Source organism: Ambystoma mexicanum, chromosome 6q (assembly GCF_040938575.1).
Source record: "Ambystoma mexicanum isolate Mex_15411 chromosome 6q, UKY_AmexF1_1, whole genome shotgun sequence".
Classification (NCBI taxonomy): Eukaryota; Metazoa; Chordata; class Amphibia; order Caudata; family Ambystomatidae; genus Ambystoma; species Ambystoma mexicanum.
Window position 1 is genome coordinate 1,626,100,646 of NC_090937.1, and position 12,908 is coordinate 1,626,113,553.

The 12,908-nt window shown below is 46.4% G+C and overlaps 1 protein-coding gene across 1 annotated transcript in view; it reads right to left on the reverse strand.

The window, feature by feature from the left end:
• The window catches only part of LOC138516923 (RING finger protein 145-like), a 332,975-nt gene that overhangs the window by 153,252 nt on the left and 166,815 nt on the right, over positions 1-12,908 (reverse strand). Inside the window, exon 3 of the mRNA XM_069632386.1 lies at positions 2,971-3,062. Within this exon, the coding sequence (XP_069488487.1) occupies positions 2,971-3,062 (92 nt within the window). The remainder of the gene's footprint in view (positions 1-2,970; positions 3,063-12,908) is intronic.

The window sequence follows — 12,908 nt, forward strand, 5'->3', positions numbered from 1 at the left end:
CAAACCAGAGGAAAGACTTTGTTTTAAATGCGTCGCATCGCCAGCAGCAGTGCCGCGCCAAACTGACCGTTCCAACCAGCATCTCTTCTATCCAGCGCTGTCTCCATCTTTACATCGCCGAATCCCGGCACCTAAGGAGGACAAGAAACAACAAGGTGAGCTGAGAGAACAGACAGAGACAATCTCTAGCCACCATATGCTTACCTGATTTTACCGCCGGAGGTATAATTCAGCAGCACGCCACATCTTCTTAAGCACCTGTAAGATAAGGAGAAAGCAGCAAGTTTAACCCTTGGTATTATTTACCGGACAGTGTTGGGTAACAGACTTTTACCGGAGCGCTTTCAGCTGTCAATCTTATTATTGGGTCAAAGCTGCAATATAAAAGAGGAATTGGACAGGAGTGAATTCCAGACATTTTGAACTCTTACGAACTATATACTTACGGCTCTTCGCCAGGATCTTTTGGAGACAGGATTCGTCTACAACTCTTCCAATACCTTCAAGCCAGTGAAGTAACTGGTCATCAACGCGCCCCTGCGTGCTTCGCAGGATGGAGGGCTCATCCTTTAAGAATATAAGGTGAGATTGCTGAGAGGGCGCTTCATAGGTGATTAGTGGAGAGGACAGTGGGGGTGCTATCATTTGAATCGACAAGTGGCTAAATCCATCTCTCCACTTGTAGGAGAATATTTCTACGGGCCAAGCAGACAAGATTAGGCGGGCAGATCCAGTCAGTCATCGCTGCACTACGCATCACGTGGGTGGAAGCCGCAGCCGTCCGGGTCCGACCGACGCCCCTGTGGGAGCCAGGTGAGCTTAACACTTGGGTTTCCCAGAATACCCTGTGCAGGGGGTGACTACACCCCTCCCTCACATTCAGCCCACCTAAACACCCAAGCGCCTGGAAGAGGGCTTCTGAGCAGAAGCCCCTCCCAAAGACGGTAAACAAAGAAGGCAAACCTGGTTTGCCACGCAAAGTAAAACACAAGAAGGACTTTAGCAAAAAGAAATGGCGAATAAACCCGACCGGAGCCAAAAGAAAAAGTATTTGGTCAAGCAGGTCCAAGTGCAAGGCTAATATAGCCTGAAACAATGCCACGTGAATATAATATAATCACAGTAGAAAAGTTAGGGTAGATATCACTGCCACCAGCCAAGTCTAAATGTTAAAAGAGCGAATCAATGCTCTAGGAGGTACAGATAAAAAGGGCTACGGAGTAACACTTTCCAGTACTCCATATAAGCTGGGGTGTACTGGATCTGTGGTTAAATGACCAAGTAAAGTTAATGGCAACTTTACTCTTTTCCAGGGGACTGTAGTCAGCCTCAGAAATGGAGTCGGTGGGAAGTCTAAAAGACAACCCTTTATCACTGCACTGAAGGTGCTGTGTAACACACAAAAGAAAGGGGCTACTGAAGTGGTGTATCCAGAGTCCACAATCACAAAAGCAGATGAAATACACATGGCAAAAACACAGGTAAGAGTGGGAAAAAGAGGCACAGTCTTACCAGGTGAAAACAATAACTCGAGAAATCCAGCAAAGCTGCTGGTGGTTTCACTAGGTGAGGGAAATTAGCCATAAAATGAGAATTCTCCCCAACAGTGAGTAATTGTCATTACATCAATAACAGGTGTTTTAGCCTCTGAAATCTTCAGGACTACAATAAAAACTTCCACAACCTGACACTCCAGGAAGTGCAAGCACTGTTCAAAAACAAACAAATGAAAATTACAGTTGTAATTGAAATAGAAACTCAGCAAAACACATTCCTGTGAATAATCCAGATAGGTATGTAACTACATACATGGTTCCTCCAACATGAAGGCATTGTGATTATTATACCTCAGAATATACTCAGTGTACCGACCTCTGAAGGATCTTAGCCAATAAGCTAGCTCAGCCGGTTGAGAGCTTATTGCTGCGGTCTGTGGGTGATCTGTAGATTGCAGGTTCGAATCCCGACAGGGCCAACTCACCTTTTCATCCTTTCGAGGTCGATAAAGGAGTACCAACTTTGGTTTGGTGATAATTGTGATAAATTGTTCTATGTACAATGCTTTGCCAAGAGCACTACTTAAGTAGCCATTTGACCATGAGATTAGGTATAGACTTTAGCATGAGTCCTTGCCTCTCTGCACTGTTGTATCGTAACATTGGCATACCATTAGGTAGTAATAGCTCCAGGAAATGAGGACTTGAATTGGTTAGGGAGATGAATCATGTTTATGCTTCATCCCCTCTCCCAGTGAGACCCCCCACCATCCCCAGAACTTTTTGCTGGACTTCTGCGCCTTCTTTCAATCCTGAATGAGTGGAGCATTCCCCCACTCATTTATTCTTATGGGCGCTGTCTTTTGGAAGTCTATTCTTTGTATTCTACCTTCACTATGGAGTCTGTCTGCTCCATAGTGCTTAAAGGCATTTGTGTTTTTAGAACTGTAGCACACAGTTTCGTATGGGCAGTGTTGCTGGGGACTCTTAGGGCCCTTCTTTAAGATTATTTTTTATATATCCTTGAGTAAGCTACACTTAAGGAGGTGCCTCTCCCAAAACTCTATAGTCTGAGAGCTTGGCACACACCACCTTCAGTGGCCGTCCAAAGGGATACATGCACCTGCTTCACTTACGATGCAAGGACTACTCTCAAACCTCAGTCCCTACTTTCAACAATATTACCCAAGGACAGGGGTCGGCAACCTATAACACTCCAGATGCTTCGGGCAATTACAACTCCCATCAACCCATAGCCAACGTAGGTAATGAGAAGAGTTCATAGGAGTTGTAGTCCAGAACATCTGAAGGGATACAGGCTGCAGACCCCTGCCCTAGGAACTACCTCCATCTTAAACAATCTGGTTCAAAGAAGCATCTGCAGACCTCTTCACATGGAGCACAGAACACCCACTATTCATGAAAGTTCACAAGGTTGTTAGACTAAGACAGCCCACCACAAGCCCAATCTCACCTGTTAGCGCAGTAACAACACGATGGAGTGCGATGGTGTCCCTGTACACGGTCCCCTGGTACTCAGACTCCACCTCTCGCCGGATATAATCTCTAGACACAGAGGAAGGAAAAGAGGCAGAGTGTGAATCACATCAGAGAAGCACATGAGAAAACCACTTTACAATACAAAATCACATGATCATCCTGACTTAGCAACAACAAACTGAAGGTAAAAAGACAGAGAAAAGTGAACAAAAATCATGCTCCCATTCAAGAAACATCGTAAAGTTCTGCTGCATTACTGTCTGTCCTAGTGACTATTGGCAAGTAGTGCATCTACGCAATGCGTGCAGCCTTTTTATGTAATACGCTATGCAGTACAGCTCTATCATACTGCCAATAAAGAACGCCTAGTGCAATTGAACACAGTATAAAGATATGGAGGGAATGGACGCATGCAGTTAGAATGTGAGCAGCTCTCCACCGCTTTGTGAATAGGGATGCACACTGCACTAATGGGCCAGTGCCTTCCCTTCTGTAGATTTGCAGTGGTTATAGTGATGACAATATATTAGAACATGAACATGTGAGCAAATAAAAATGAATCGGGGAGGAACCATGCCTGATTTACATATGGTCTCTCGTTCTGTACTGGATTGGCAGGCTGAAAAATGATGATTTGGAGGGTTGCCCAGAGCCGTGCCTGTGGTTCAGATTAATTATAAACCATCCAGCCATCACCTTTTGGTTTTACAAATAAAACTCTGGCATGCTGTATAATGTTCTGATTGTGAAGGATTTCGGAAACACTGGAATACTTCACAATGGTTGTGGGGCCACCACCGATTCCTCACAGTGTCTTGGTTACTGCACATGGCTACCCACTAATCCGGATCCATGACTGGCATATTCAAAATTTGCATTTTAACATTTCACTAAGCACGTAGTTGCCTTCCGGTGGGTAAAGCAAAACAAAAGAGGCGATGGCCAGAAGGTTTAGAATTATTCGGAACCACTGGCATAGCTCTGGCAACCCTCCAGAACATCATTCTTCACCTGCCAAACCATTACAAAAGGGGAAAGACCATATGCAAATCAAGCTTGGTCCCACCCCAAAAGGGACAGTCCAGCCAGAATTGCTAGGTCACCTCCCTTCTGCACAAGACCACGAGCATCGGGTGGGTACTTACTTTCCAAAATCCTCAACTAAATTAAGCTTGAAGTTGGTAAACAACCAAGGGGAAAAGCCATGCCTGGGTGATGAAGGCATCAGCATCTGCCGAGGCACCAGCTGTACCAAAAGTAGTGTTCAGTTTTTAGAGGGAAAGTGGTGACAAAGGGGGGAAAAGCTTCTTCTCTCATTCCTCTAAATACTTACAGATGCTCAACCACTTATCCCATATATATCCTCCTAATAGCAACACTGCATGCTGGATCGACTGGCACTGCTACTCTATATGACCAAAGCAAAGAAGACTTTGGCTAAACGCAGAGTGGCAGAGTAGAACAGGGACTGGCAACTGCTGGAAATAGCATTATTAGCCTGCAGCCTTACTGCCAATATTGCATGTGTTGAATTCAGCATGTCCTCATGTAGCCTCATTATTAACCCCAAACATCCAATCCATACCTGGGGAATCATTCAAAATGTACAATTGTGCAAAGAGATTTGGGTCTAGTACAATATAGGCATCATTTAGGTATAAAGTGATGGCCATGTACGGAAAGTCTGGCCACAAAAGACACTCTTGTGTTCATGGAAATGCCCTTTCCATTCAGTTTTACTTAAACTGGATGAGAGTGCACTTTAAATCAGAATGGACAGCTCATACGCAGAAGAATACATTTTCCATGGGTCCTGGTTATCTCATGAACACCATGGGTGTGAAAGACAATTAAACAGGGCCAATCAAAATCACCTCTCGTGGGCCATACCAACAAACGGGGCCAAACAAAAGCCCCTCTCGTGGGATGCACCTACAAACTGGGCCAAACAAAAGCCCCTCTCATGGGATGCACCTACAAACAGGCCCAAACAAAAGCACCACTCATGGGCCACACCAACGAACAGGGCCAAACCAAAGCACCTTTCCTAAGATGCGCCAACGAACAGGGTCAAACAAAAGTACCTCTTCTGGGCCGAACCAACAAACCGAGCCAAACAGCACTTCTAGTGGGACGCACCTACGAACAGGACTGAATATGCAGGATTGGCCATTGCTGGATTGTTAAAGCAGTTTGTGCAATCAAGAATGCAAAGTGAGCCATACAGGAAAGTCAAGGGAGGGGATTCCCTCCAGAGAAAAACGTTCACCACATTATTGCAATGTGCAAAGTATAGCACAACCTTCAGAAGAATCGGGTAAAAAGACATCGGGCCTCATTACGGGTCTGGTGGAATCTCTCTGCAATTTCTGCCGAGTGGAATTAGCGTTACCGCTGGGCCATGCAGCGTTATTCGCACCGAATCACAACCTGGCATGAACGCATGCCCCACTCCGGCAGTAACGAGAATACCGCCCGGCGGAAACTACGCCGAAACAAAGCACACCACCAAAACATTGATGCTAATAGCGCTACCAACGCCGACCCAGTGCCATTAGCGCCGGCAGATATAGCTTCATTGCTGGAACAGGAAGGATGGCTCAATACAACCAGAATCACCCACTTCCAGCAGCCATTCGGACCCGAAAGACAGCAACCATGTCCCAGGAGAGGACCCGAGGCAAGTTGCCCGAGAACCGGCTGCGAAAGCCGAAATTTGAACACTAGTTTTTTTTATTATTATTTATTTATGGTGCCTTACAGTTCAAAAGCTTGACTTTTCACACATTCATCCAATACAAAAATCCATTCAATACAAAAGTTCAAAAAATATACACTTAAAAATCTTACTAAAATGGACATTTCATTGGTGTTTAAAATCCTTATACAGAGATCCTCTTCCCCTATTGACAAGATGGTGGCAATTGTTTACTTCCTGAGGGGGGACAGGGCGGGGCAGGATATACATAAGTGTTTTAAAGATTCATCCTTGCTCTTACAGGACCGACACACAAGCGTTTCAAGGCGTGGCATGGGAGGGTAACAGAAGGAGGACAAAAATCAACTATCTTACTAGGCCTAGTGACATTGAGATCACGCAAGTGCAGGGGAGATGGGAGAAGTGCTAATGGGGGGGGTGGAGGGGGGGCTGAGTGGACAAGTGCATGACAAGGAATCAACATAACGAGTAGTGCAGCCAACAGGTGGCAAGTACAAGTGTCCAACAAGTGCAGGAGAGGGGACTGTAGGGTTACAGATACAGACCACATGTGCAGGGGGTGCCAGGGGCCGGTGCAGGTATGCAGCTGGATGGGCAGGAACCGGGGCCTGAAATTCTGGGAGTAGCCAGGTGACCAGTACAAGTGTCAGACAGGAGATCACAGGGGCGAGGAAGAGAGAAAGAAGCAGCAAATAGAAAGGTCTTGAGGTGCACTGAGTATGGGAGATGGTTCGGCTCAATTTTCAGAGAGGCTGTTCCAGATAAAGGCACCAGCCGAAGAAAGATCACGCCCCCAACTCGTTGCTTCGGAGAAGCAACGGACCCTCAATGAGTTGGAGGTGGAGGAGCGAAGGGCTCGAGTAGTAAGACATTCCTGCAGAGAGAGCTGGAGGTATTGCGGTCCCAGACCCCAGAAAGCCTTGTGGACAATGCAGAGGGCCTTGAACTTGATCCTTGCTTCCACTGGGAGCCAATGAAGAGATTTCAGAGCTTGATCGATACGATCCCTGGGCTTGAGGCCATGGAAAAGTCTTGCAGTCCTGTTCTGGATGAGTTGTAGAGGACGGAGAGTAGAGGCTGTTGCGGTAGTCCAGCCTAGAGAGAACCAGAGCTCTGGAGACAGTGAGCGTCTGTGGGAAAGTGAGGAAAGGAAGAATACCTCTGAGGAGGTGCAGCTGGTAGTTTGACTCCTTAGAGACATCAGATGTGAGGAGAGAAGGAGTGTGTGAAGTCCAAGATGACCCTGTGGTTCTCACAGGTGGGAGCAGGAAGAGGGCGCAGAGTGGGCGGCCAGAGAGTGACAGGAAAGGAAGGTGCCGGTGAGCCGAGGAGGATCTCTGCCTCATTTCCATTAAGGCAGAGATCATTGGTGGCACACCACTCCTGGATTGTGGACAGACAATCTGTGATGAGAGGGGGAGAAGAGGCAGCTGAGGGGAGCCTGAAAGCGAGCTGAGTGTTATCTGCATAGCACTGAAAGTTGGAGCAGAGAGAAGCTATGCGGTGGGCGAGATGTGCCAGGTATTGGTTGAACAACCAGAGAGAAAGATTAGACCCCTGGGGAACACCACAGGTAGAGAGAGGAGAGGAAGGACCAGAGTTGGACCTGGGAGGGTCGGTCATAGAGAAAGGAGGTCATCCTGGCCAGGGCCTGATCAGTGATACCCAGGTTATTATGGAGCCGGTTGAGCAGGATGGCATTGTTGACAGTATCAAGGAGGATAAGGACAGAAGGATGGTTAGTGCCGAGGTTTGGAGGAATACTTACCTGGGACTACTTTGGGAGCTATTTAAACCACGCCCGAAGAGCAGCACACGCTTCGCATTGTTCTGCATCCTGCAGCGTAACGCTCACCGTGCCTGCAGTCAGCATCCAGCCTCTTGCCACGCCCGCCTCCAGTCCAGAGCGCCTAGAAAGAAGGGAAAGAAGAAGAAAGGTTAGAACAAGAACATTATTGGGTTTCTTACCCGATTCCGGATTCATCGCACCTTTGAACCAGAAAAAGACTATTTTAAACACGTCGCATCGCCAGCAGCAGCGCTGCGCCATACTCACGTTTCCTCGCAGCATCTCTACGATCCGGCGCTGTCTCCATCATTATGTTGCCGCATTCCAATACCTAAGGGGGACAAGAAAACAACAAGGTGAGCCGAGGGAACAAACAAGGACAATCTCTTGCCACCATATACTTGCCCGATTTTACCGCCGGAGGTATTATTCACCAGCATGCCAAATCTTCTTACGCAGCACCTGTAAGAAAAGACAAAGCAGCGAGTTAAAACCTTGGCATCATTTAACTGACAGTGTGGGATAGCACAGACTCTTAGCTGAACGCTTTCAGCTGCCACAGGACTATCTTCTTTTGGGTCTAAGCTGCAAGATAAACAAAGGAATTGGACAAGAGTGATTATTCAGACATTTTTGAACTCCTAAGAACTATATACTTACGGTCCTTCGCCAGGAGGTTTCAAGCCAAGTTTTGTCTAGAACTCTTCCAATATCCTCAAGCCAGTGAAGTAACTGGTCATCAACGCGCCCCTGCGTTCCTCGCAGGATGGAGAGCTCATCATTCAAAACTATATGGTGAGCTTTGTCTACGGGAATATCGGAGGTGATAAATGGGGATGCAGTGAGGGGCTATTACTCAAATCCACAGGTGGCTAATTCCCTTTCTCCGCCTTTAGGAGACTACTTATACGGGTCAAGCAGACGAAGCTAGGTGGGCCAGTCCAGTCAGTCATCTCTGCACTACGCATCACGTTGGTGGAGACCGTGGCTGTCCAGTTCCGCCCGACACCCCTGTGTAACAGGTCCTTGATGGTTTCAGATGTACAGGGAAGAACCTGATTTGACAAGACATTCATAGATCAGACTTATTTCGAAACCTCGTCAGGGGTGAACAAAGGAAATGTAGAGAAGGGAGGAGGCGTGGCAGTCGCAGAAAGGAGATCGAGGAAAAACAAGAAGAAGGATGAGAGGAAGAGTGGACAGTGTGTCCTGGTTTTTGAAGATATAATGTGAAGCCAGGGCCGTGCAGAGGGCCTGGGAGCTGACAGGAGAGGTAGATGCTGCAGCAGGATTGCCCAGCTCCTTGCAGATTTTAAAGCGTTCAGCAGAGTTGTTAGATCCCGCAGAGACGCAGACTTGCATATGGCCTCTCTTCTTAGTGTGGACAGAGAGTCCGTACTGCCTTTGGACCAGGCGGCAGGCCAGTTTGTCCGAGGGTGCGCAAGATGCCCGCCATTTCCTCTCAGACACCCTACACTTGCGTTTAAGGGTGACAAGGTCTGACTCGTACCAAGAGGTCCACTTCGCTTTGGGCTTTAAGCGGATCCTCTTGACAGGGGCAAGTGCATCAAGAGTGTCAGAGATAGAAGAATGGAGGTTGGAAAGGGCTGTGTCAGGATGTGAGTCATCCAAAGGTGCATGAGGGGGAGAGGAAGTGGCAGCAAAAGCTTCAGCTGACACACGCGTCATGGGTCCGATGACAGAAGGTGGGTGGCAGTGCAGGGGTTGGCTAGGCCTGCAGGGCAATTCCTCCTAAAACCCAACACCTCCATTGTCGGGAACAGATTAAATTTCAACCTCACAATTTCAAAACAAACAATTCTGGATGGGCGTTTTCTTATGTATAGTGAAAATACATTAAAATGTTGTACTGACCAACTGAAGTGGTCATTAAAACAACGGTATGCCATCATGCATATAGAGCTTCACCTCCGTTTAATTTGGATTTCCAGACAGCTCAACGGATCAATTTTTACGAGCAACTCTACACGATTAACCCCATTGATCCAATACTCTAAACGTCCCTTTGCCCAGCACTGAATTATGGTGGACAAAGAAGGACGCATTAATTAATAATTAACCTCTGACCGGGCAAATCCTAACTTACTCTGGTCAAACCTGTAAATTGACCTCAGAGTACGGCTAGCGCGAAACATGAGGACGATCACTGCCAGCTCATCCAGACCCAGAAAGAAACCAGGAAAGTCCATCATCCACGCCAGACACTCACCTCTCCTACCTCTATGCTCACTCTCCTCTTTACACCAACAAACAATAGAGCGCAGCTTCACCCCTCCATCAATTTCGGCCTAGCTGCTCACATACGAACAATTTCTCCATGAACACCTCAACAACCTGTTAAAACCCAGCTATACCACACAAAACAAATTGAACTAGCGGCACACATAAACGTCCTACACAGGCCTGATGCCGCCAGAATGCAGTCTCGGAGAACAACCACCCGATTGCACACATTCTCACTACCACATCACCTAGTGTTAGGATGCAGCCACCATTACGCAAATCACACTGGCTGCACACATGAGTGGACCCAAGCAATGTATTCTACCCTACTCTCTTGACTGACCTGGACTACGGTCCCCAATGGCTTTCAACCCACAAGTGCTTTGAGATCATACCAATGATAGATAGGGCGCTATATCAATGCCAAATAACATAATATAAATCTTCAGGGATAGCTTGTATATGTTGGTACTGATCGGTCCCCCTGAGTTTAATAAGTTGCCAAAACATGTTGATGACATATTGATTATAAAGGCCAACATTCTCTCTGCATCATGTTCCTTTTCACACTGGGGATATCTTTATGCACGTTCTCAGATCTTCCCAAGTAAATATGTTTTATTAAGGCACACATCTGTTATTTACGGTCTTGTACTTCGGCATCAAAAACGTGATTATGACCCAAAACACTGGACTTTTGCACCAGGTGCTTAACCGGCAGCCAGAGCCGAGAAGGTACAGAGACTTCTCGGGTCAAACCCTCTTGGGGATGTTATACCACCATCATTACTCACGAGTAAACAAAAAATCTAGTCATCAAAGACCTGAGATCTTTGGGACCATAGTATGTGCACAGTTATGAGGGTTTATATCAAAGATCATTCCCAATAGTCTAGAGCCACTAATAAGAACCATCAGGATTTCACAGGTTATCATGCAGTGGTCACTTAAATACGTCTGGATTACCTCCAGCCGTACACTGCCCTCAAAGAGGTCATCAGAGACAAAGATGTAATCCAGAGTAGAGCACCAGGTGGAATTATGCCAGGTAAAACATAGTGGCACATCACCTGGACAATTACCATTTAGTAAAGCCAAGTCCAATGCCTCAAGTTTCCGTTTGACCATAGTTCCCATTTCACACGCTATAGTAGACGTTTCCGTCCTATTTAGGTGCTGGCACCACTGATCTTGCCAGCACTCTGAGTTAAAGTCACCAAGAACAATTATTGAGGCACCATCCTTTGGTATTTCACCCAGCAGAAGAAACTAAAGAGTAGAAAGTGCCTCTTCCATCCGCACAGGATCAGGATCATTTAGGTAAACATTAACCAATAAACATTTCTGTACTGCATTAGAACCATAGACAGGCCGCTCCAAAAGAATTGCAAGCATGTCAATTCTACCTCGCTGGGCCTTAACAAACCTCACATCAAACCCATCAATCAATCAATGGTGTGTCCATCAGAAAGGTTTCCTGCAAACATAGGTCATATGATGTCGAATTGTGCTAGCCTAGCTTGATTGCTCATAATGCTAGAAAACCCTCAGGAGTTCCAGGGTAGAATCCTTCCCATTAACATTCACTCTTCACAATCATTCCCTCCTCTTTCTTTGTGGGAGGCAGCCATGGTTTCACTCCAATCCGGAGCCACATATCTATGATCTCTCAACAGTCTTATGATTATTGTGTACAACATCCCTTGTGTCACAACTTGAGCCCTCACCCTTAAACATTGTATCTTCCCTTTAAGGCGTTAAATTTAGAGAGACCAAACACCCCCAATCTGCCGCTTCAAAACCCAATGTGAGGAACCCTGCCTCTTCTGCCAAAACTGCATTTTCAATCATTTGCGATTATCACAAATGAACTTTCACAATATCAAAACAGTCTCGATATAGGAATTCCACAATTACAATATCCTCCGACGTAACCAAGCGATGCCTTGGGATTTCAAAGAATAAAGAGAGGATATAATATCTATTTAGGAGGATCCTGTTAGAACCATCAAACAGTCGACTCAAGAACAGAGAATTTGTATCCATTTACTTGCTTTAATTTCTGTATTTACTGCCACTTTAGACTTGCCTCCTTTCTGTATCTTATTATCCTGCCCTCTAAGAGGGGACTTTACAACGGTTCCCTCTAGAAATGTCCTACTTTTTGGTAACCCTGATCTTTTTTCCTCAATAGTGGGGAACCGGGGAAATGCCTTCGACAACATTACCTGTGGTTCAACTATACGTACTTTAATACCCTGTGATCTTGAAAATAGTTCAACATTTTAGAGGGCACTTGCCCAATCCGATTCTTAGCGCCTATGGGTGGAAGTGAGACTACCTTGGTCCCCTTCAGGATTTTCACATTTAAGTCCCTTAGGACACAGTATTTCCCACTGCTGGACCCCATTTCTAGGGCCAAAATCTGATTGGACTATTGTACCTGAGCCTCAACATTGTTTATACCCATTCCATCGTCACAAGAATAGACCGAAATGTTACTTGGTTCTAAAGATGCACTCTATCCAATATTTCTAGCCCCACAATGATCTCTCAACACGTTCTCCTGCATACCCCCCCTTCATGGGAGTTCTTTCAGAAGGAATTCCAGGACCATGTGACTTTTGGCTCCTTTCCTCTTGGCAGTATGCCTTTTCTGCTCAAGATCTATGCAAGCGTAAATCGTGGCTGTAGACGTCTGTAGATTTAAATGTCACAAAAATCTGAGACCCAATATTCTTTTGCTTGCTTAGCATCCTGTAGTTTTTTTTTTATTTCTTTACCGCCATCCTCGAGAGGATTAGATTTTACACTGGCTTAAGTGGACTGAGACTATATGGCTACTACTCAGGATAGGAACCGTTCCAAAATGTCGCCCTCATTTGTTCACCCCAGCAGTCACTGTGACTTTGGGGGCGCACAAAATGAGGGCGACATTTAGTGCGCCCAAGCAGAGCGTAGGTTGCAGAGGTGTCCCCTGTTCTACCAGGGCACAGTAACGGGAGTCAGAGGTTGCGGGGGTGTCCCCCGCTTAACATTGTGGCAAGGGGGGGACAAGAAAGAAGGGGAAAAATGAAAAAATTAAAAAAAGCACCATGCAGCGTCTGCTCTAACCCACGTTAGGGGGAGGAACGGACGCCGCAGGCATAGCAGGGTGTAG